The 25,301-nt window shown below is 43.0% G+C and overlaps 1 protein-coding gene across 1 annotated transcript in view; it reads right to left on the bottom strand.

Moving 5' to 3' along the window:
* LOC134620868 (cyclin-dependent kinase 4 inhibitor C-like) overlaps positions 1 to 24,713 on the bottom strand; it is a 30,850-nt gene extending 6,137 nt beyond the window's left edge. The window contains exons 1-3 of the mRNA XM_063467187.1: positions 24,656 to 24,713; positions 13,701 to 13,881; positions 13,448 to 13,616 (exon numbers count right to left, since the gene is read on the bottom strand). Coding sequence (XP_063323257.1) covers positions 13,448 to 13,616; positions 13,701 to 13,881; positions 24,656 to 24,676 — 371 coding nt within the window. The 5' untranslated portion in view covers positions 24,677 to 24,713. The remainder of the gene's footprint in view (positions 1 to 13,447; positions 13,617 to 13,700; positions 13,882 to 24,655) is intronic.
* Between the last annotated feature and the right edge of the window lie 588 nt (positions 24,714 to 25,301).

The raw sequence follows: 25,301 nt of genomic DNA, 5'->3' as shown, positions 1-25,301 counted from the left end.
GTTGTGCATGTGGACAATATTTCGTGGACCAGCTCATCCATGTTTGGCCACCAATATAGATCTTTAAGGCGTTGTTTGGTTCGGACCATGCCTTGATGTCCTTCATGGGCTAGGTGCACTACTTTTCCTCGCAGAGATTTGGGAACGATCAGCTGTGTTCCTCTAAATATCAGCGGTGACTCTGCTGCCAGTTCATGTCGGACCAGGAAGTAGGGTTTCACGTCCTCTGGTAAGGATTTGCTTACTTTCGGCCAGCCCGAAAGAACGATCTGTCTTAGTTTTGTTAATTCAGGACAGTCTTCACATTCTGCTTTGAAGTCAGCCAGTGGAAGCGCTGTTTGCTGAAATTTCTCCTCAGCTATCTCTGTGATTAAGTCCTGTTCAGAGTCTTCACTTGTGTTTGTGGTATGCAGGGGAACACGGGACATACAGTCAGCTATAACGTTTTGGCTTCCTGGACGGTACTCCAAGTCATACTGGAAACACATCAGTGTGGCTGACCAACGTGCTATCCTCATACCCGCTCTGTTTATCCCCTTAGTACTTAACAGGGTGGTGAGGGCCTGGTGATCAGTTCTCAGAGTAAATCTGCGTCCCCATATGTACGTCCTCCATCTTTCGACCGCCCATACGCAGGCGAGGACTTCTTTTTCTATTTCCTCTCGGCTGGGGACAGGGTACGGGAACCAAACGCAACAACCCATTCCTCATTGTTTGAGTTCATCTGGGTCAGAACAGCTCCAAGACCATAATCTGACGCATCAGTGGTGATGAACGTTGGCAGATTTGGGTTGAAGATTGCCAGTGCTGGGCTTTTTAGTAGCATTTCCTTCAGTTTGTTGAAGCTTTCATTTGCTGTATCAGTCCATTGAAGTTCAGCCGTCTGACTTGTCCGAAGTAGCTCATGGAGTGGTTCAACCACAGTTCACAGTTACATAGTTTGGTAGGAATTTGCTGAACCAGGAAGTCAAGCCTAAGAAGGAACGAAGAGCAGCCATGTCCTTTGGTGCAGGAGCTTTGGCGATGGCAGTCAGGTGGTCTGGGCTGGGGCTCAGGCCATCCTTGGAAATGACGTGTCCCAGGAACGGAATAGATGTCTGTCCAAATGAACTTTTGTTGAAGTTGATCTGCAGACCGACATCCTTCAGGCGTTGGAGGACGGCCTGTAACCGTTCATCATGCTCTTCTTTGGAACGTCCATACACTATTATGTCATCCAAGTAGTTCTGTACTCCTGTCTGGTCTCGCAGGACTGTTTGCATCATCTTTTGGAAGGCAGAAGGGGCTGAAGCAAGTCCAAATGGGACTTGGGTAAACTGGAAGAGTCCTTCATGGGTTATGATGAAAGCTGTGAGGCTTCGGCTATCAGGGTGAAGAGGCAGTTGGTGGTAAGCTGAAATTAAACCAATCTGGCTAAAATGTGTAGCCCCAGCCAGCTGTGAGAACACCCTCCATGTGAGGAAGAGAGTAACAGTCCATGATCACACTCCTGTTAGGTTCACGCAGATCCACACAAAATCTTAAGTCTCCCTTACTTTTTCTTCCAACCACTAGAGGACTCACCCATTCAGCTGCATCCACTGGTTCGATGATGCCTGCTTGGAGTAGATGTTTCAATTCAGCTGACACCTCCTCACGTATGCTGAGTGGTAGACGCTGCAGTTTTTGACGAACCGGCTGTCTTGTTCACTTGAACTTTGTGGATGAACCCTTTAACAGCTCCGAGATGATGAGAAGAAGAAGAATCAATGTTATTCACCATGCATGTTTGTTGACTGGCTGGTGATCCCCTTGCAGGATCCTCTCCTTTGTTGATGACTTTTCCAGCAATGATATCAATGTTAAGTGCTTTAATTAAGTCCAACCCCAGCAAAGGTGATCCATCTTTAACTATGAAGAATGATCCTGGCACTTTTCTGTCATTGTTTGCAACCCTCACTGAAGCCTGTAGGCAGCCAATGGCAGGCAAGTCACTTATTGCATAAGTGACGAGCTTAACTTTTGGTTCAATCAAAGCACAGGGTGCAAAATGTTCTTTGTAGATGGCTTCTGGAAGGATAGATACTGAAGCTCCTGTATCCACAATTAACTCCAGAACCTGAGAGTTTCCCTGTGGTGTTTCAATGTTCATTTTGCATCTAATCTTATCACCTGCTGCAGTCATCAGTTTGTGATCATCAACACATAAAACTGTAAACTCAGGAACGACTACTTCCCTGACCACTGCTACAGCTGATTTACAAACTCTGGCGAAGTGCCCTTTTTTGCTGCATTTATCACATTTCACTTTGGCTGCTGGACAGTTTTTATCATTAGCCAGGTGTTTCTCAGATCCACATCTGAAACAATGACGCTGTTGCTCTTTATCACTTGCCTTTTTGTGCCATTCTTTAGATGTAGGCCCCCGAGCTTGAGCTGGTCGCGCTCCTCTTTTTCCCCGAAGACGTGCGTCCTTCACCTCCACAGCTTGTACTGCAGCAGTCTGGGCCGTGGGCGCAGCAGAGAGGAGTGTAGCATTCTTGACCGCAGCCTCCACTTGACACGCAATAGTAACTGCCTTGTCCAATGTAAGGTCCTCCTCCAGCAGCAATTTATCTTTAACAACACTGAGATTAGCATTAGCAACAAGTTGATCCCGAATCATTTCACCCTTCATTACTCCAAAACCACATGGCGCAGCTAACGCTCTGAGGGCGGCAACATACTGGGTCACAGTTTCATCAGCCCGCTGAACTCGCTGTCTGAATGTGTGCCTGCATGCCACTACATTCACTTTAGGGACAAAGTGGTTTTCAAGCGCAGTCATGGCTTCAGCAAACGTTGTACCTTGATTCGGCAGCGTGTAGAACAGTAGTTGTCCCTCTGGTCCCAACCAATGTAATAAGACGGCTCGTTGTCTCGCCTCCGGCCATGCATCTCCTGTAGCATTTATCACTAGCATGTAGTTCTCAAAGAATTTGCGCCACGTCATAAACGGTATCGGCGGCTCACCCGCATGTTGCAAAAAGGGCGGTGGCTCGGTACTGAAGCGCTCATCCTCGTCGCCAATTTGTTGAGTTTGTAATTAGGTAGCGGAGGCGACGTCTGGGTTCAACACTTTATTTCAGGCTTCACAGCGGCACTCCATCTTTGTTACCTCTCACTACTTTCTTCTTCTCCCCTCTCTCTTACCCAGCCTCATTAGCGGCACCCCTGGTCTGACAGGGTAACAGCATGTAATAATTTGCCTCCTTTATTATAGAACCTTGTAAACACAACATTCATCATTTTGTATACAACAGCATCAACTAAAACTTAACTTACTTAACAGCGCTTATCTGGTACAAAGAATACAGCACACAGTCGTCATCAACAGTGTGAAAAGCAACTGCAACATTCAGTTCTGTTAACAAGGATTAGAACAATTACAGTCTCATAGAGAAACAGAGCTGAGTGCAACTCTCCCCTTCACTTTTTGCAATTTTTATCGAACCACTAGCGGCAGCATTTAGACAGGCCACAACAATTAAGGGCATAAAATGTAAGAACGTAGAACATAAAATCAGTCTCTATGCAGATGATGTGTTGCTTTTTCTGCAAAACTCACAAACCAACCTTTCTGAGGTAATTACTCTAATAAACCGGTTTTCAAGAGTTTCAGATTATTCAATTAACTGGTCAAAATCTACAGTTCTTCCCATTAACTGCTCCTTCCATAACTCTTCTTCTGCCCCACTACAATCTGGAAACATTAAATATTTGGGTATTAATGTTTCTCCTAAGCTTTCAGACTTAACTAAATTAAACCACATCCCACTTCTTAAGAAAGTAGAAGGTGATCTGACTAGATGGAAATCTTTACCCATATCACTCATGGGAAGGGTCGCCACTATAAAAATGATGATCTTGCCAAAAATAAATTACTTATTTTTAATGATCCCTAACAAACCATCACAAGATTGGTTCAGATCTCTGGATTCATATATTTCTAAATTCCTTTGGAAAGATAAACCCCCGCGTATCAGCTTAAAAACGCTACAAAGAACTAAGGATAAAGGAGGATTAGATCTGCCTAATTTTCAACAATACTTTTTAGCCAACAGGCTTCAGTTCATTTCAGAATGGTTAAAACATACCCTCTTAGATGAGCCCTGGCTAGATGTTGAACAGGCACTATGCAATGATCTAGAGATTTCAGACCTACCATTTATCAGCTCAAACATCAAAAGATATGAATGCTTCAAAAGTGTTAACATCAGCTCTTCTCTGACAGCATGGTGGGAGTTTCTAAAAATAACGGAGTCTTCATTAATCCCATGCAAACGTACACCTATCTGGAATAACCCTGACATATTACAAAACAATAATATGATTAATTTTCCAGAATGGAGTTGTAAAGGAATTAAATACTTAGAACATATATTAGAGGGAACAGAATTTATTTCATTTGACAGACTAGTTGCACAATATGGGATCAACAAGAAAAGGTTTTTAGAATATCAACAAATTAAATCCATAGTAAAAAAGAAATTTTACCCCAGTCAAGCTGAATTACAAACACCACCAAGTGTGGTACATTTTCTTACTCTTAAATCCCCCAAATTATTATCTAAAATATACAGAACACTTTCTAAAATAGATGTATCAGTATCCCTTCCTATTGCAAAGTGGGAAGCAGATTTATCAGTAAGCTTAGACCAAAACTTCTGGTCTCAGGTATGCTTAAAAACCTTTAAATTGATTAAAAATCCCAGTCTGCAATTAATACAATACAAAATACTACATAGAGTGCACTATACTGGTCATCGGATGTTCAAGATGGGCTTTACATCTTCCAACAACTGCTCACACTGTCAAGGCAATACACCAGACAATTACATCCACGCTCTTTGGTTCTGTTCACCAGTTCAGAAGTTTTGGCGCAGGATATGTGAAGACTTATCAAAGTGTCTGAAATGTAAAATTCCAGCCTCCCCTTTAGTGTGCTTGTTGGGAAAATTGGATGATGTCACTACAGAAACTAATACAGTCCACATGGTTTTTACTGCCCTATGCATCGCCAAGAAAACGATCCTCATGAACTGGAAAAATAAAAATAATCTTAATTCTAGCCAATATAGAAACCATCTAATAGATCACATTAGTCTTGATACAGCCTCTGCCACCACATTAGATCAATCCCTCTGGGCTCCTTTGATCGGCTCCGTCACCTAGAGGGGGTGGGGGGTCGTGGTTTGGTCCCGTCTTAGCTATTGTGGTTGATGTGGAGGTTGGGACGGGCTTAGGGCGCCTGGAGGACCCCTAGAGACGTTATCCCGGGAGGGCTCAACCCGGGGGGCTGTGGTCATAACCTGGTCAGTGGCTCTGGTCGCTCTTAGAGGGTGTTCTCCTCGTGGCTGCGTGCAGCGGGGGTTGGGGGATGGTCTGTGCTGGCGGACGTAGGTTACTGGCCTGGTGGCCTGGCTGCCCCTGAGTGGATCCGGGGCAGGCGGGGGGGCTTGGGGTTCGGGGGTGCTTCGTCTCCGTGATGGGGCTCTGGCTGGGCCTTGGGGCTTCGGTCCTAGTCGGTGTGTCGCCGAGGTTGTGGACGGGTGGGTGCACGGGGGCTCAGCCCTGGCGCAGGGGGCCTCTGGTGCATCGGCCTAACTGGGGGGCTCTTTAACTGGCGGGGAGGTTGTTCCATCCTTGCAGAAGTCCACTCTGCAGGTGGGGGAGAGACATAGGAGAGGTGGAGAACAAACCTAACCTGGGTGTCTGTTGTCTTGTGTAGTCTGGGAGATGATTGAATGTTAGGGTGGGTACAGTTTCCTCTGCGGTGGGGTAGGGTGGGCTTCCCTGGGTCCTGTGGGGCTTAGCGGTGCTGCTGCCGTAGGCCCCGGTCTGGATGGGCCTGGACTCCCTTGCCTTGGTGGGTGCCAGAGGACGGGGGTGCCTACTGGGGTCAGCGGGGGAGCTGGCCCTAGGGAGGAGCATCTTGCCCCTCCTTTCTTTTCCTCCCCATCCCCGGCTGCCTCCCTCTTCCCGCTCCACCACACCCACCCACACAGGTAGGGCCTTGGGGTGTGGGTGTGTCACCAGGGTGCAGGGGAGACATCCCCCCCTCTGTCCCCTTCTGGCCACCTGTGCCTCAATTTTATTCCACAACTTAGACATCCACATTATTCACACTGTCATAACACACACATATATATAGGGCCTTGAGGGTGACCACGCCAACGGCGTCCAGTGAATGGTCTGAGTATTCAACCATACCTCTGGCGCCGGTGCCCACCTCTCAATTTTAAATCCATGTAGACATTGAGGGTTCTCGGGAGGGGCCGTGCTAACACCTGCTGCTCTCCGGCAGCAGCACCATGCCCTCCCTTGTTTTAAATGCACTTTAGAACAACACGCAGCAACACTACACATGAGCGGGAGGAGGGAGGTATGGGGTCTTCACACACCCCCGTTGTGAGGTGTTGGCTGACAGATTGGCCTCCCTGCTTCCGCGAGGCCTGGGGCGGTCTGCTTGCCTCCACCCCGGGGGGAAAGGGTCACATCTCTTGGGTCTGGGTGCCGTTTCCCCCTCTGGGGGCGAGGGTACCTGGACCCGGGGTATAGAGTATGTTTGGGGAGTGCGATTGTGTGTACATGTGCATATATGTCTATTCCTACGTTGGATGAGTGCTGAGTGTTTGTATATGTGTGCATGAGGGTGGGAATGCATGCTTGTGTCTGTGTGTGCCTGTTTGTCTGTGTCTATATGTCAGGTCGGGTCTTAGACTCCACCTCCCTGGGAACACCCAGGCCCTCCAAAATGTGGAGGCCTATCTCCCCTCACCACACTCCCTGCCGGTAACTGATGCACTCAGGGGTCGGTGCATTGGTGGTTCTTGGTGTCCGGGGCTGGGCGCTCAGGTATACACCAGCTCACTCCCGGTGGCTACTTGGCGGGGCCTGGTGCCTGTCGCTCGGTCAGGCCTCTTCCGGGGCAAAGGGGGCCCTCGAACCTCCGGCCTCGGGGCCTGCAGCTCGGTTCACTCTGGCACAGCTGGCTGCCGGCAGAGCCGGCGGGCACGCCGGTGCAGCCCCCTCTGGCTTCTGCTCTGTGGCTACTGGGTGACCCCTCGTCTGGGGATCTCCTCAGCCCTTCCCAGGAGGGTGGCACGGATGCCCCTCCGGTGGTACTCCTTGGGCTCTCGCACTCTGGGGTCCCTGGATGTCTGGAGCCTGGATCTCCTCCATGCCTGCTTCATGCCCTGGGGGACGGGGCTATGGCCCTCCACACCCTCTAGCAGACCGTTACATGGGGAAACCTTCTGTATACAAGCGCGCTGATCCACACGGGTGTGCACATGGGTGTTCACTGTTCGTAGACATAAACTACACCTTTCTTAGCTGCTACTTCAAAGCACATTGTGCGCTGTCTGTGCTGCACAACAACATTCAACATTTAGTATTTATTGCTGTTTACACTTAGCTAGATTAACATGATGGTGTTGTGTTTAGTATGTTACTTTGTTTTTTTTTTTTGCTTGTTTTCTATTCTTTTTCTCTCAACAGGTGATCCAGGAGATATTTTTTTTTCTCTTTGTCTTTGTAAGTGCCCTTTCTCACTGTCCCTTCTGTTTTTCTTTTCCTTCCTCTCTTTCTTTCTCCCTTTCCTATCCCCCAATCATGTCTGTCTCATCTGTAACTACTGAAAATAAAATAAAAAAAGAGAAAAAAAAAAAAAAAAAAAAAAAAAAGAAAGCACCCGACTCGATAACGAGTATTAGCTTAGCATGCTAACTAAAAATTCTACTCGGGAATAAAGTTACTACCGATGCATCAAAATGCCTGTAAGTTTCACGATACGTGCTAGTACTGCTTACAATCACAATACATGTTGACAATTACCACTATGAAAATGTTTTCATTAATACACATACAAAATTGACAACAGCATGGCTCACAAGCACCTACCACCAGCTTGGGAGTATTTTCCTTTGCTGAGGCATGTGCTGTGCAGCAATTTGGAACCTTAACAGTTGTGGTATTTGTCCACCAGGTGGCTCCAACTATTCACAAAGCACATCAATTTTGAGGAAATTCATTAAGCTGTTTTCCAACTCTGTTACAGATGGTCAATCCCCTTTTTTCCCCAGTGTAAAACCACGTACCCCTTGAGACATGTCAGCCTCAGCCGCATACCCCCTGCTACCAACAACTCTTAATTAGTGTCTATAATAGATTGCAATACCGCATGCATAAAAATAAATATTGCACAGTCGATTATTTCTCACTACCAAATGAATTTATTAACATATTTTAGTAATGACCCAATTTTAATCGTGACTTAATACTAGCAGTGTATCAAAAGATTTATCAGAATTAACCATTTTGTCAAGAGCGTAAAGATCAGATGCAAACTTTCATTAAACAGAACTTTATTTATGTGATGGATGTGCTTGGGCAGAGGCACACTGCTCTTAAATGTTTGGCTCAATTTGGGAAAGACTGAGTCTTAAATCGTTTTCCACAGAAAGTCCTGCTCTGTATTTTGTTTTCGTGTTTGTTAAAGCAGAAAATCCACTTTCACATAAGTATGTGGTGGCGAAAGGCATCGGTCTTGACAGCGCGCTTACCCAGCGCAGGCTGTTCAGTGCGAAATGACAGAAAAACATGCTGTGATGTTGAAGACGTTATTAGGCTGTGTTGCTGTGTTTTGTTCGAAAAAGAATAACTTCATATAAGAAAAAATATATATATCACATATGCAGGACACCAACTAGTTTTTTAATTAAGCAGCAAGGCAGAACAAAATCAGGGCTGTATCAAGACACGAGGACTAAACCCCAATTCAACCAGACCCAGAACTAATCGGGAGTTAAAACAGGACTACAACAGTTGAAAATCAGGACTACTTTAGGACTTAACCAAAGCAGAACCAGAATCAAAACTAGATGATAGTAGCACTGAAAATCATCATAGATCTGCACTACACTGACAACACCTCTTTATTGTGGTAACATGAGACTGTAAACCACAGAGGCAGCACTGTGAAAACAGAAAACCTGAGTGTGCAGCTGGCAGAGAAAATAAACAGCTTCTTCGCCCGCTTTGAAACACCACAACAGCAGCACTCATCTGCTTCAGCCCTGCTCCCATCCTCATCCTCACCTGGTTCCTGCACCGCTCCATTCACTGTAACGGAACACGATGTCAGACGTGTGCTTCTAGCAGTGAACCCCAGGAAGGCGGCCGGTCCAGACGGAGTACCTGGCAAGGTACTAAGAGCATGTGCCCACCAGCTCACCCTCATCTTCACCAGACTCTTCAACCTCTCACTGGATCAGGCAGCCATCCCATCCTGTCTAAAATCAGCCACAATCATCCCAGTGCCGAAGAAGTCTCCCATCACCAGACTGAATGATTATCGCCCTGTGGCCCTCACACCGGTGATCATGAAATGCTTTGAGAGACTAGTCCTTCAGCACATCAAGGATTACCTCCCCCCAGAATTTGACCCCTACCAGTTTGCATACCGCGCAAACAGAATCCACAGAAGACGCCATCGCCACAGCCCTCTACACTGTGCTGAGTCACCTAGAGCAGCAGCAGAGCTACATCCGAATGCTCTTCGTGGACTACAGCTCAACCTTTAATACAATCATCCCGGACATCCTCATCACCAAACTGGTCTCTCTTGGCCTCCCTCCTCTCACATGTGCCTGGATAAAGGACTTTCTCACAAACCAGCCCCAGACTGTAAGACTCGGCCCTCATCTCTCCTCCACTCGCACACTGAGCACCGGCTCCCCACAAGGCTGTGTGCTGAGCCCCCTCCTGTATTCTCTCTACACCCACGACTGCAGTTCGACCCACAACAACAATCTCATCATCAAGCTTGCTGATGACACCACGGTAGTCGGACTCCTCTCAAAGAGAGACGAGGCAGCCTACAGAGAGGAAGTCCTGTAGCTGGCACTGAACACTAAACCAAAGAGGTCATTGTCGACTTCAGGAGGCACAGCACTGACTTAGCCCCCCTTTACATCAATGGGGAGTGTGTGGAGAGGGTCCACACCTTCCGGTTCCTTGGTGTCCTCATCTCTGCTGACATCTCCTGGACAGACAACATCTCAGTGGTCATCAAGAAGGCCCAACAGCGACTGCACTTCCTGAGGGTCCTCAGGAAGTACAAGCTGAACTCCAACCTGCTGCTGACCTTCTACCGCTCGTCCATTGAGAGCCTGTTAACCTACTGCATCACGGTATGGTACGGCAGCTGCACTAAGGCGGATAGGGTGAGGCTTCAGAGTGTAGTCAAGACAGCACAAAAGATCATCGGCTGCCCTCTCCCCTCCCTGATGGACATTTATTCCTCCTGCTGCCTCAGCAGAGCAGCAAGCATCATCAAGGACAGCTCCCACCCTGGTTTCAACATGTTCAGCCTGCTTCCCTCAGGGAAGCGCTACAGGTGCATCAGCACAAAAACCTACAGACTCAAAAACAGTTTCTTCCCTAAAGCCATAACCACCCTGAACTCACACATGCACCGTTAACACAGCCCCCCCCCCCCCAATTTTTCCTTCCCATTTCCTCTATGAACCACCACTGTGCAATACCAAATTCTATGTGCAATAACCCAACTGTATATACATAACACTATTTATTACATATTACTTTTTAAAACTGGCTTGTATATTAGTACATTTTATATATATATTTTTTTCCCTCTGTTCATACTGTCCATATGTATATAGTGCTGCAGAACTCAGATCTTGCCACAGATTCTGGATTGGATTTAGATCTGGACTTTGACTGGGCCATTCTAACACATGGATATGTTTTGTTTTAAACCATTCCATTGTTGCCCTGGCTTTATGTTTAGGCTCGTTGTCCTGCTGGAAGGTGAACCTCCGCCCCAGTCTCAAGTCTTTTGCAGACTCTGAGAGGTTTTCTTCCAAGATTGCCCTGTATTTGGCTCCATCCATCTTCCCATCAACTCTGACCAGCTTCCCTGTCACTGCTGAAGAGAAGCACCCCCAGAGCATGATGCTGCCACCACCATATTTGACAGTGGGGATGGTGTGTTCAGAGTGATGTGCAGTGTTAGTTTTCCGCCACACATAGCGTTTTGCATTTTGGTCTCATCTGACCAGAGCACCTTCTTCCACATGTTTGCTGTGTCCCCCACATGGCTTGTGGCAAACTGCAAACAGGACTTCTTATGGTTTTCTGTTAACAATGGCTTTCTTCTTGCCACTCTTCCATAAAGGCCAACTTTGTGCAGTGCACGACTAATAGTTGTCCTATGGACAGATTCCCCCACCTGAGCTGTAGATCTCTGCAGCTCGTCCAGAGTCACCATGGGCCTCTTGGCTGCATTTCTGATCAGCGCTCTCCTTGTTCGGCCTGTGAGTTCAGGTGGACGGCCTTGTCTTGGTAGGTTTACAGTTGTGCCATACTCCTTCCATTTCTGAATGATGGCTTGAACAGTGCTCCGTGGGATGTTCAAGGCTTGGGAAATCTTTTTGTAGCCAAAGCCTGCTTTAAATTTCTCAATAACTTTATCCCTGACCTGTCTGGTGTCTAAATCCAATCGAGAATCTGTGGCAAGATCTGAAAACTGCTGTTCACAAACGCTGTCCATCTAATCTGACTGAGCTGGAGCTGTTTTGCAAAGAAGAATGGGCAAGGATTTCAGTCTGTAGATGTGCAAAGCTGGTAGAGACATACCCTAAAAGACTGGCAGCTGGAGTTGCAGCAAAAGGTGGTTCTACAAAGTATTGACTCAGGGGGCTGAATAATTACGCACACCCCACTTTTTAGTTATTTATTTGTAAAAAATGTTTGGAATCATGTATGATTTTCGTTCCACTTCTCACGTGTACACCACTTTGTATTGGTCTTTCACGTGGAATTCCAATAAAATTGATTCATGTTTGTGGCAGTAATGTGACAAAATGTGGAAAAGTTCAAGGGGGACGAATACTTTTGCAAGCCACTGTAGTGACAATAAAGGCATTCTATTCTATTTTGTTTTTGCAAACCTATCAATGACATTTTCAGGATCAATATTATTCAAGTATTCCTTTTCAATAGACAATATGATGAGTTACTAGTTTGTAACATATTATTTTTTTTTAATTCTACCAAAGTACACTATTTAGATTCAGAAAAGTTTATATAGCTATTTAGCCTTGTTGTGCAAACAAGCCTGCATAACTTAATAAATATAGAATTTGAAAAATAACAAACCTACAAAGATACACTAGGTACTAGATACATGTTCTGATGAGTTTTGGCAAACAACCATTTGACTAACATGTCTGTCTCACCTGCTCTTGTTCCATCTCTCTCCCTCTTTGTGCTGACAATCAAGCCAAACACCAACATCATCAAATATACAGTTGAAACCAACTTAAATCTGGGACTCTCCACAATGTGACCTTAGAACTGAAGAAGCTTCTTGGATGAGAGGTGAAACGTCTTCAAGCAACTTAAAGAAGTCCAGACGCTTTACTTTCCAAGCTCCTTAGACTACGATGACCTGGATGACTGAGAACCTTCACAGACAAATTTTCTTTTGATTTTCTTTTCTTAGAGTCAACACCAGAGGGTGCTATACAGACACACACATGTATTTAATAGCCACATCAAACTGTCTTAGTGAAAATTTAGGCCTTTTGAATTTGTGACTTCACACCCACGCTAAAAATTGAACAAGAAGACGGTCGTTTAATTTCAAAGTAAATGAAAACAGGAGCACACGCCTTTACCGGAGCCACGGGCGATCGTGGCTCAAGAGTTGGGAGTTCGCCTTGTAATCGGAAGATTGCCCGTTCGAGCCCCAGCTTGGACAGTCTCGGTCGTTGTGTCCTTGTCCAATGTAGCTTGCCATCACCAGTGTGTGGATGACTGGATGTGTAAAGCGCTTTGGGGTTCTTAGGGACTAGTAAAGCGCTATACAGGCCATTCATTATGTTAATGCGCATGAAAGATTTTAAGTTTCATTTTCGGTTAAATGTTTCGAGCTGAGTATCAACCCTTATTAGAGTTCAAAGCCTCGCCGAGGAAACACAAGAAAACAAAGAAACAAACCAGTTCAATCTGTGAACTCGAAAATAATATCTTAATTTTATAGAAAAGGTGAAAGCAGCATTATGTTTCCTTTGCATTCAGAAACCCTGTTTTCTGGCACACAATGGATAGGATAAAACAAGAAAAAACAAACTGTCACGCCTGAAGCCTTAACACTCACAAAGCTATAAAATTTTCAGAGCACAAAGCACTGTACTGACATGTAAAATAATTAGCCTACATCTTTTACATGGCTCTTTATTGCTAAACATCACACACACACACTATACTAAAACTTTTGTTTTGTTCCTTTATTTTGTGTTTTTGACTAAACTGGGCTCAGGAAAAATCCCTCCTAGAGACCCACATTATTTTGGGAGCAGAAACTCTTCTCGTGTAAGGTGCAGTTTGGTCCACTCACTGATGGTTTTGGATGAACGTGGCTGTGTCCGTGTGGCCATTGCCGCGCGCGAGCTGCTCGGCGGTGAGTCCGTCATTGTTGCGTACGCCGCGATTCTCGGTGTTTCCAATGAGCAGCCTGACAACCTCCAGGTGACCGTTACTGGCGGCCAGGTGCAGCGGAAGGTTACCTTCATATGGAGTTATAGGTCAATAAAAAACCAGGTGCGAGAAGAAAACAAAACAGAAGTAAATCATATAATTTAATTCCGTACCTCTTTCATCTGCGATGTTAACATCGGCCCCATATTTTAGCAGCGCGCGCACAGAATCCACGAATCCTTCACGAGCGGCATCGTGGGTCACGGTGAGACCGCAGGAGGGATCTGGCACATTTGGATTTGCCCCCGCTTGCAGCAGAGTCTCAATGACCCGGGAGTCCCCCAACTTCACTACCTGCACACACACAGCATGGAGGGAGAGAGAGAATGGATGCGGGAGATAATTTAGGAGAAGAAGAAGCTTTAAGGAGCTGCCCAGGGTGTGCCTGGCGATTGTCATTTTTATATTTAAATATTAAATTCATCCCATGACACCAAATCCCAATTTAATGCATTTAATGCTCAGTAAGTGTATTGCTATTAATTCAGCCCGGCCGCATTGGCCCCGCCTCTCCTCCTGACGTTTCTTGTCGTCAGGGAAAATCTGCGCCTGCCATTGGAGCAGCATCAGCGGACCTGTTTCTATTGGTGGCAGTGAAAGTAAAATAGGACGAGGAGGAGCTTTCTCTCCGAGTGGACAGTTAAGGTACAGACCTCCACTCAATATAATCGTTCATATTAAACCTCGTGTGCCACGCAGACAGTGCATGAGCAAAAAAAAACCCCAAAAAACAAAACACGCTTAAAATCAGATCCAAGCAGGGCACGGGCTGATAATCTGGAATATCGGGCATTTTCCCAGTGGGCCGACGCATTTTTCGGCCGATGTACCGGCCCTCCTTCATAGTGACTTATTTTTTTATTTACCGCAGCTAATACCCTCAGCCACCATTTCCTTAACACCACCATTTCGTTGCTCCTCAGCTCCACTGACAATTTCAGACTTTAATCTTGCCTCGTATTTGCTGATTTCTCTTAATTACAGTAACATAAACACGAGTTTATTCTTTACTTCATGGGATACAAAAAAGCTACAACTCTCTCTGAGTCAAGTACAAAATCTGCATTTGAAAAATAAATTGTGAAACTAAGCAAGTAATAAAAGAACATCTTATTACTCCATAAAACACACTCATGCACACATATGTATTTATATTAATCTATAAATTGATTCAAATCTGATAGTAAATCATGAATTTCAGCTTTTTATTCTTTTGGTAAACTGTTTCTTTTTCACTACACTTAAATCTATTTTGGAGAGTCCAAACTTATAACTGCCACATACAGATTTCTGCACTTCAAAAAATATTTACATCGATCTGAGACGATTTGATTTAGTATAATGATGACATTATTGAAGCTGGTGGATATTTGAAGAGTACATGTGAGGAGGCCTCGGCCTCTAACACAAAGCACTAAAACAAGGAAGTAAATCAAGCTGCTAGCAAGCAAAACAGACTGAAATCATCCAAATATGTTTAAGATCACTTCGGAAAAAAAGCCACTTCAAAAGGTTTTTATTACTTACCTGTATTGCAGTCCTATTAAACACATTTTTTATATTTACATCAGCTCCATTTTGCAGTAGAGTTATGATTTCTGATAGATTTCCATTTGCAGAGGCATTGCAGAGCTGGTCAGAGAGACTCATTTCAGGTGTCCCTTTAAAACGCAATACAAAGCAAGCAAACTTATCACCTAAAATTTTCAGCAGGCTGTGTTGAAGACTGAAAGAATCCAGGATGGTGGACTGGCCAAATACAGAGAAATCTGAAACATGTCCCTCCCACCCTTACATCATCCCTGACTGTGCAGCTCGAGCTGTTACTGAAAAACAAGAATTAGACAAAACGAGTAACTTCAAATTAAAATATTAGAAGTGAATAATATCTCATTTTTGTTTTGAGCTGTATTCAGCTCAGTGATGTCGCTTGTTTCATCCAGTTTCATCATAACGAAACTAATGAATGAGTCCTATCTTCAGTCATATTTTCTTAATTTTGCTTTCCCAGTTCTAAAAAAAAAAAAAAAAAGCAAATAAACAGACAGACAAAAATAAAACAATGTAAGGGGGTATAAGATAGTTTTAGATCATAAGCATCGTGTTTTATGCATAAGGACTGCACCTAATGATATATTTTTAAATTTCAGAATAATTAGTTTAGGGGTAACTTGTCAAAAACAAGATGTGCAATAAATCTCCAGCTCTACCGTGTGTCAAAATAAACACTGAACCCACGGGAAGCCGTATGCCAAATATCCTTGTGCAAGATATCAACTCCGAGTTGTATCGATCAGAATACAAAACACCATGTGTGTGCATGGTAGTTAGAAAGCACTTAAAAAGCATAGAAGATAGTGCTTGTGTGAATGGGTGAATGTGGCGTGTTGTATAGAGCAGCGGTCCCCAACCTTTTTTGCGCCACGGACCGGTTTGTGGCCGACAATATTTTCACGGACCGGCTTTTAAGGTGTCGCGGATAAATACAACAAAATAAAACTAGTACCGGTACCGAAAAAAAGAAGCTTTATTCATACCACACGTGAAAAGACCCAGGAAAACCGAGTTAACGAAAAAAACAAAACAAAATAACGCTAAAAACCGATAAAAAAACCCTGAAACCCATACATTTCACACCCGAGTCTCACTCTCGCGGCCCAGTACCAAATGACTCACGGACCGCTACCGGTCCGTGAGTCATTTGGGGGTTGGGGACCGCTGGTATAGAGCGCTTCGAGTACTTAGAGTAGAATCAACACTGGTTACATGTTTAAAGCTTCTATTTGAGCATGTTATGCTTGTCCAGCAGCAACATATATGATGCCTCTCCCACCCTTCCCGAGATACTGATGTATGACCATGTAGGTCATAATTAGAATATTCAAAGAAAATAATATTACAGAGTTTGCCTATTTTTTCCTGCTCCCCTGCTGATTTTCCTGTGTGCAGATATTTTATTGATGTCATGTTTGGGCCTGTTTATGGACAAAGCTCCATGGAGCCTTTTCACAATATCTATATGTCAGGTATACAGTAAGCCACCTGCAGCCTGAAAAAACGCAACCAAAGCCAGAACTGTGACAATGATGTCTGAATAACAAAAAGTAAGCAAAAAACACACAAAATAATAAAATAAATAAATGTAAAAACGTACGTTAAATGCAATTAAACCATAGCACGCCTTCCTCCTGCTGTTCAGTGCGTGGCATCACATTTTCCAAACGACTCGAGCTGAAAATCCCTCCGAAAAACAGCCAAAAAGAAGAAAAGAGGGAAAAAACGTGGCCTCCACGCATGATTTCAAGCATGTGACACATTTCCCGCTCGTTTTCAAAAGTATTTCGAGTTGTTATTTCTGTTTTGTCTATTTTTAACCACTTGCAAAATGAAAGAGCGTAGGATGAAGGAGCGAGCGAGACATGACGACATGCTGGGGTTAGAAAAAGCGCAGTCACCTGAGGCGAGGCGCCTTCTCATTTTAAAATCGAGAAGGAACCTTTCTTCTTCTTCTTTTAGGAATTATTCACGGTTGGTGCATTACCGCCACCAACTGGTGTGGAGTGTGCACCGAAATGACAAAAAAAATAATAAAAAAAAATCAAATCCTCCCAAACAGATGGGTCTGCCTTAAAAAACAAAATACAGCCTGATAACTTTCACTCATAGAGTTCTTGCAAAATCAATCAATCAAGTCCAGTTTCATTCTGATATCGTCCAGCTTTTTGATCAGTTGTCTTCTTTCAGCATCGTACTTCTGACAATGCAATAAAACGTGTTCTATTGTTTCCTGTTCCTTACTGCAGTCACACTCCCCTGTACAGTGTTTTCCTATTAAAAGTAATGTGCTATTCAAACCAGTGTGTCAGAATCTAAGTCGAGATATAACCATCTCCTGTTTCTTCCTGCACTTCTCATGTCTCCCACTTTCCTTTGGATTTTGTAAAACCACCCTCGCCCTTTCCTCTCTTCCTCCCATTGCTTTTGCCACCTTTCCTTCATTTTGTATCGTATTCTACTCTTGATCTCCGTCCTATTCACACTAATATCCATATCTACCATCGGTTTCCTTGTTCCTTATTTTGCTGTCCTATCTGCCGTTTCATTTCCTTTAACTCCATGATGCGCTGGTACCAATAAGAATGTGACCATAAGCCCCATCATAATAACTCTGAATAATGTTTTGCTGGATCTCTATCAGATTGTCAGGTCTGCATTCTGAGTAACTGTCTTGCAAACTGGCCAGTGATGAGCTTGAGTCCGAGCACATCACAGATCTTAGTGGTCTTGTGTCTTCAATCCACTGGACTGCTAACAATATTGAAACCCTTTCTCCTGTGTATACTGATAAATCGCCATTGATCCATTTCCCTATATTGATATTAAATTAAGGAACAATAAATGCTATCTCCCTTTTGTTGGCTAAAATAAAAAACAAAACAAAAACTTTAACACACAGGGGCCTGTTTCATTATGCCTACTTGTGAACGTCATCAGTGATGTCACTACGCTGTGCGGATAGAAAAGTGCTTGCATTGTCTCCGAAAACGTCGGAGCACTTTTGCAAATATGTGATGTCTTGATAAATGGAGCAGATATTTGAACTGTACACATCTACATTCTCGCATGAAAATATCTTAAAAGTTTATTTTGTGTCCCAGAAAGAGTAATATCAAAACTAAGTAGATGCCACCATTGTTGGAAACAGGAATTTGCTGGGTAACGCTATGTCAAAGGTGTGTGCCTTTTTGACGTCACGCTGTGCGCCGAGATGAATTTCTACAATGGCGGAGATGGACAAAATACTGTTGCTGTTATTGTTACTATCTGCAGTTTTTACATGCTTACATTTACACACGCAGTTACTGTCCCTCCATTTAGAAAGACAGAGGTGTCAGAGTGAACTTCTCCATTCAACACAGATGCTCTCTTTTTTCCCCTCCAACTTTATTTCAAGAGGAACAATAACAACAAATATAATACATGGAGGAGACAACGTACAATTGTACTGCAAAATTATAATACAGCGGAATAGTACGTAAAATTAAATAAATAAGATAGACATAAAGATTAAAAGGGAGAAAACAAAAACAGAAAAGTAAAAAAAAGCGAGAGATACAGTGACATTGAGTAATCAACAAGGACATTAAACATATTACAAATATTGCCAAGGATATTCTGGCCCTAACTGATTCTTTTACCTTACACAGTGGGTGAGTGAACGGACACATTTAAAGGGCCACTCGTTGGACTTGGTCTTTTCATATGGTCTGGATATCTGTATTAAGAGCATTGACAATGTTGGAATCTCTGACCATTTTTTGGTTATGTTCGATGCTGAGTTAAATGTAATAGAACTGACTTCTGCAGGCCCTTGTCGTCCTCTACGTATAATTAATTCTGAGACTGTGGCTAATTTCTCTGCGGCCTTTTTGAACTCTGCCTTTTTTGATCCTGATAGCACGGACACTAAATGCTATACACCCCCTTGGTTCATGATGTTGTTAATTCTTTGTTATCCACATGCTCCTCTATTCTGGACACAGTGGCCCCTGTAAAGATGAAACATCCCAGATCTTCTTCTCAGCCTTGGTTAAATGACTCTATACGAGCCTTATGACGCGTGTGTTGTCAATCTGAGAGGAAGTGGAAGAAAGACAAGCTTCAGGTATCCCTTGACACTCTACGTAGTAGTTGCTCTATATACCAAGACTCTGTTAAGGCAGCTAAAGCGGCTCTCCTGTCGGATATTATTGTGACCAACAGCCACAACCCCCGAATCCTGTTCAAAATCTTTAACTCTGTGATCAATCCTTGTCCTGGAATGTCGGTTTTGGCCTCCCCAGCTCTCTGTGAGCAATTTTTAAATCACTTTACAAGAAAAAATGTATTGTTAAGGGCCTCACTTTTACACCCTTCTGTGGTGAATCCTCTTCCTACTTTAGGATGTCTGTCGACTTTTTATCAGTTTGAGCCAGTTTCTCTCTCCACCCTCAAGAGATTAATTGAACAGCTGAGAAATCTGAATTCTGTACATGACATTCTCCCTTCCCGCATTATTAAGGATGGTTTTGAGGTAATTGGGCCTTATATTCTATCTTTGATGAACCTATCATTACTAGTGGGCTGTGTCCCGACTGCCTTTAAACACGCGATAGTGCAACCTGTTCTAAAAAAGAGCAGCCTTGACAAGAATGATCCTGCAAACTATAGACCGATCTCCAAACTCCCGTTCTTAACTAAAGTATTAGAGAAAAATGTCTTTTTGCAACTAAAGGCCTACTTAAACACAAATAATATTAGTGACAAATTTCAGTCTGGCTTTAAACCACACCACAGTACTGAAACGGCTCTGCTGAGGGTCTTTAACGATCTTCTTTTAATCGCTGACTCAGTTTTCATTTTATTGGATTTGTCTTCAGCTTTCGATATGGTGGACCATAATATTCTTTTAAAGAATCTAGAACATGCTGTAGGCATTAAGGGTTCTGCCCTTAACTGGTTTAAATCCTATTTTTTGTATAGGTCATTTTCTGTGACTATGGGATGTTACTCGTCCACTATGGCCCCTCTTTGTTGTGGTGTGCCCCCGGGGTCTGTGTCTCCTTCGTTGTTTTCTTTGTACATGCTACGTCTGGGCTCTATTTTTGATAAATATAAAATCTCTTACCACGGTTATGCCAACGACATTCAATTTTATTTCCCATTGACTGATGATTTGTCATCACCACTGGACTGCTTGTTACATTGCATGAAAGAGGTCAAAGATTGGCTGTCGGTGAATTCTCTTATTTTGAATGAAAAGAAAACTGAGATTGTGGTGTTTGATAGGGCATCAGGACTGCCAAAATGAATTAATTAAATACACCATTAAATAATTAATTAAATGTGTCAATAATTAATTAAAATTGGAATTACTTAATTAAATACATATTTATGACATTTAATTAATTAATTGTTGACACATTTAATTATTTATTTCATATTTTACACTCTTCGACTAATATTTTTATTGTGAAGATTGATCATGAGGGTAAACTGGAAGCCCACTGCCTCGGAGCCCCGTACACCACGGAGCGAGGTCAGCATATCCAGGATATCGTCAGCGCTCTAGCACACATCCTTCTCACCAGTGAGCTGTCTAACACCTACTGCTTATTTAGGAAATGCCTACTACTTGGTGATAGTCACAGTTTAACGTGGGCGGCAGAAAGCTGCAGAGCACTTTATCAGCGGCTGATATCCAGTCACCGGCAAACCTCCGCCGACTTTTAGCTCTCAGTGGTTAAGTTTTTTACTCATAAAAATTATGTTCCTCCAATTACTTTTTCCACATTATTTAAAATGATTTTAAGTGTTATGTAATTAATTATAGCAGTTACAAAAACAATTTTCTAAGTTAATGATTTAAAATATTAAGTTGCTGATTTTCTTCATTATTATCATCATTTTAGCTTTCTCTTATTTTTTTTTATTGTAATAGCTTTTAAGAAAGAAAATAAAATGTTGAATGAATTCCTAACTGTAGGCATTTTAACACTTTATATTTAAAAAGTGAAAATAACCAAGAAATTTAGATTTATACCATCGCAGCCAAGTTATACTATGTGCCTTTATGTATTTAAGACCAGAAAAACAAATGTGTTCAATTGGTCAAAAAATCCACTTAGAAAACATTTTGTTGCAGTACTACTTCCAAGCAAGTGTTCAGTAAATGTTAACTTTCAATGCCTACCAAACTTTACAAGATCTTGCATCTTTCTTTTATACAATGCAGCAAACACCTTTAAGATCAATGTTACACATGCGGGATTCAAAACAGTTAACAGTTTTTGAAACAGAGTCAGCATCTTTAACACAATGCTGGTTCCAGCAAGGTCAAGGAACAGCTTCTTAAAAACTTCAAAAGTATATTTCAGATCCTTGCATTAGCTCAGATTGAGAGCATATATTATGCCCATGAGTAACACACAGCACCTTGGGAAATTCTGGCCCTCCAGGATTTTTGTTCCCTCCACCACAATGGTTGCAATCTTATGGTCAGATCCAGGGGTGTACCGGTCACTGATGATGGCAATTTTCATCACCAGCCTTTCAAGGTTGGCCTTAAATTCTTCGGTGTCCTTGTAAAGCAAATTTTAAAAAATAGGTTAGTGGATATAGATTAGACTTTTATACTTACTGAATCTTAATGAATTCAGATGATCAGTGGAACACACACACACACACACACACACACACACACACACACACACACACACACACACACACACACACACACACACGATGCTGAATTACAGACCCTTTCCAAAAAATTTGAATATCATGGAAAAGTTTATTTATTTCCATAATTCCATTCAAAACGTTAAACTTTCATAGATTATAGATTCAGGACCCACAACTTAAACAATTTCAAGTAGTTGTTTATTTGTACATAATTTGGGCTTCCAGGCTGTAGCAAGGGTGTAGATTTGGTTTTGGCCTCGGTGGGGACGGTTGATTCAACCACCGAACCTGCCCTGTTTCTTTTTTTTTTCCTTTTTGTTTTTGCTTCTTGATTAAAAAAAGGAGAAATATACTTACCTACATATGCTATTCTACATGCTTTTAACCCATTTAAAATTACAATTCATAATTTTATATGTGAATTATATAATGTTTCTATCGGGTTTGTTTTTCTTTACTCGAAGAGATCAAATTATTGGTGGGGACAATTCAATAATCGCTGGATATTGGTGGGGACATGTCCCTTCCGTCCATGCCAAATCTACGCCCTTGATACTCCATGTAGATAGGGTTGCCAACTCCCTGAAAAATAAATAAGGGACACCTCGTGGCCAGGGCTGGGCAACCCAGTTGTCTTCACCCTTCCCAGTGTGGTGAATTTTGTAGCTCTTTTTTTGTGTGTGTGAAATTATTTTTTTAACATTTGATTTGAATTTGATTTAAGTAGATGCATATTCTTTGTGATATAAACACATGGGAAACAAATGATCATTTAGCCATTTATTTTTAGCTCAAAATGACAACATTAACAAAATAAAACAGGTCTCTTTCTTAAACAGAAGCCTGTCATGCTTAACTTTTGAGAATATAAGTAAATCTTTCTTTAAAAGAACTCTGTCCTGCTTAACTTAAAATTATATAAATTAATAGAAAATAATAGAATGAAAAACATTCTTGTAATAGTGCAAATATTGTGCATTTGGTACAACTGGCCTCAGTTGAGGTATTATTTCAGCTTTTCTAATGCTAATCAGCTGCTGCCGTTTGTAAACCCGCTTGTTCCCATGATTACGCATCATAACTCATCATCATTATTCATCTATGTATTACTTTTATGTATTAGTCATCTACTTGTTGTAATCATCTATCCTTGCAGTTGTTTATTGCACAAAATTAATTATATTATCACACTTCCGGCCACATAGCGCTGATATTCACTGCACATGCCCATATTAAAAAAAACAAACCAGTGTTTACATACCATATCTGCTTTTGCCGTGGCCTGGTGGACAAAAAATTGGTTAAGGGTTCCCCGAGCTTTCACGCCCCTCATGTTCTTCATGTGCCCACCATTAGAAGCATGCCTATGGAAAAAGTGCACACAGTGCAGTGCGCTTTATAGGTGTTATCGTGCACTTTTCCAGCCAGGTGTTTTCCTTTTCCCATTCCTCCCTGTGCTTTTGGAGCCTTTTTTTTTTCTTTCTCTGAGGGGAACAAACATTGCTGGTCTAATGCTGGGCTTACACTGTGCGATTTTTGGCCCATTTTGAGCCGATTTTTGAGTCGTGCGACCGATTTGGTGATCGGCCCGATTTTGGCCTTCATCGTGCATCGTGTAGTATACGTGGGGTAACGAGAAGCGATTAACACCTCACGACCAGCTCCCGATCATCAATCGCTCGTGAGGGTGTCACCGCAGTTTTTCACACTGCTCACGCGCAAACACAAATGTCAGCGAAAAAGACGGAGCAGCACGGCTGTGCACCGTGTGATCTGGACACAAGTGATGGAGGCACAACTTGTAGAACTTTGGAAAGCTCACCCGAGCCTTTTCGATGTGGCCTCACAAAATTATCACGACCACAACAACCGTGAAAATAGTTGGATTTACATTGCTGCTCATTAGCAATATAGCAAAGTTGGTGGTGGTGGTGTGCGTGTCTGTGTGAGTGAAAGACAGAGAGGCAGAGCGAGAGACAGATTTTCTGTTTTAACCTTCATTTTATGGACGCACAGTGTGAGCACTCAGGTCGCATCAGAGCATCGGGCGGTATAGTGTGAGACCCTGCATCGTGACCTACGAACTTATAACCTCTGCGAGTCAATCGTGCAGTTTGAGCAGGAGCTGAATAACGTGACTGAAAAAATCGCACAGTGTCTGCCCAGCTTTAGGTGTACTGTCGTCCGAGACTTGCACCGCAGTGTCGGCGTTTGTTTCCCTGTTGGCCATGCTTCTTGTTGTGGTCATCTGTTGTCTTCCGGTATTTTCTCCGCAAGCGACCTTTCCTCGACCAATGAGATAAGCGGTAATCTGAATTGTAATACTCGAATTGTCATAAGTGTGCTGTCAGCTCATTGGTCACAAAGCAGGAGAGGGGCTGGGAATTATGTTTTCAAACAAAGCGTTAATTCCATTAACATTTATAGACTACTTTTGATTCTCACTGTATTACGGGACAAAGTGCGTCCCTTATTAGCTCAATACGGGACGTGTACTTTTGTTTCTAAATACGGGACGATTCCGTTTTTTAAGGGACGGTTGGCAACCCTACATGTAGGTCATAATCAGAGTATTCAAAGAAAATAATATTACAGATTTTGCCTATTTTTTCCTGCTCCCCTGCTGATTTTCCTGTGTGCAGATATTTTATTGATGTCATGTTTGGGCCTGTTTATGGAAAAAGCTCCATGGAGCCTTTTCACAATATCTATATGTCAGGTATACAGTAAGCCACCTGCAGCCTGAAAAAACGCAACCAAAGCCAGAACTGTGACAATGATGTCTGAATAACAAAAAGTAAGCAAAAAACACAAAATAATTAAATAGATAAATATAAAAACTTACGTTAAATGAGATTAAAACCATAGCACGCCTTCCTCCTGCTGTTCAGTGCGTGGCATCACATTTTCCAAACGACTCGAGCTGAAAATCCCTCCGAAAAACAGCCAAAAAAAGAAAAGAAAAGAAAGAAAAAATAAAATGTCGCCTCCACGCATGATTTCAAGCATGTGATGCATTTACTGGCAGTTCCCGCTCGTTTTCAAAAGTAATACGAGTTTGTATTTCCGTTTTTTAACCGGTTACAGGATGAAAGAGGGAGCGAGACACGGGGATGACTTTCGTTAGAAATATCGCGCAGTCATCGTGAGGCGAGCCTCCTCTCCGTTTAAAAAAGCCTCTCGGATGAATCCAGAGCTCGTGAACATCAACGACAGAGGTTCTTTCCAAAGAGGATGAGACGGTTCCTCATTGGCTCATAGGCGGGACGGTTAACGGAACTTCATAACACGGTAATAATGGTGGTGCCTTCATTCATTGTCCCTGTGAATGTTTTGAAACGTCAACGCGCTCGCGCAGACGATGCGCGCCTTTTATTATGACATTACAGATGCGGAGCAAGAGCTCTATTTCTTTTTTGTAACGTCACGGCCTTCGTGCTTTTAGTTTCTTTTTCTTTGCCGCCCTCTCGTGTAACAAGATGTGCATCTAC

This window comes from Pelmatolapia mariae, linkage group LG23, assembly GCF_036321145.2.
Source record: "Pelmatolapia mariae isolate MD_Pm_ZW linkage group LG23, Pm_UMD_F_2, whole genome shotgun sequence".
Taxonomy (NCBI): domain Eukaryota; kingdom Metazoa; phylum Chordata; class Actinopteri; order Cichliformes; family Cichlidae; genus Pelmatolapia; species Pelmatolapia mariae.
This window is presented reverse-complemented; position numbering and strand designations above follow the sequence as displayed.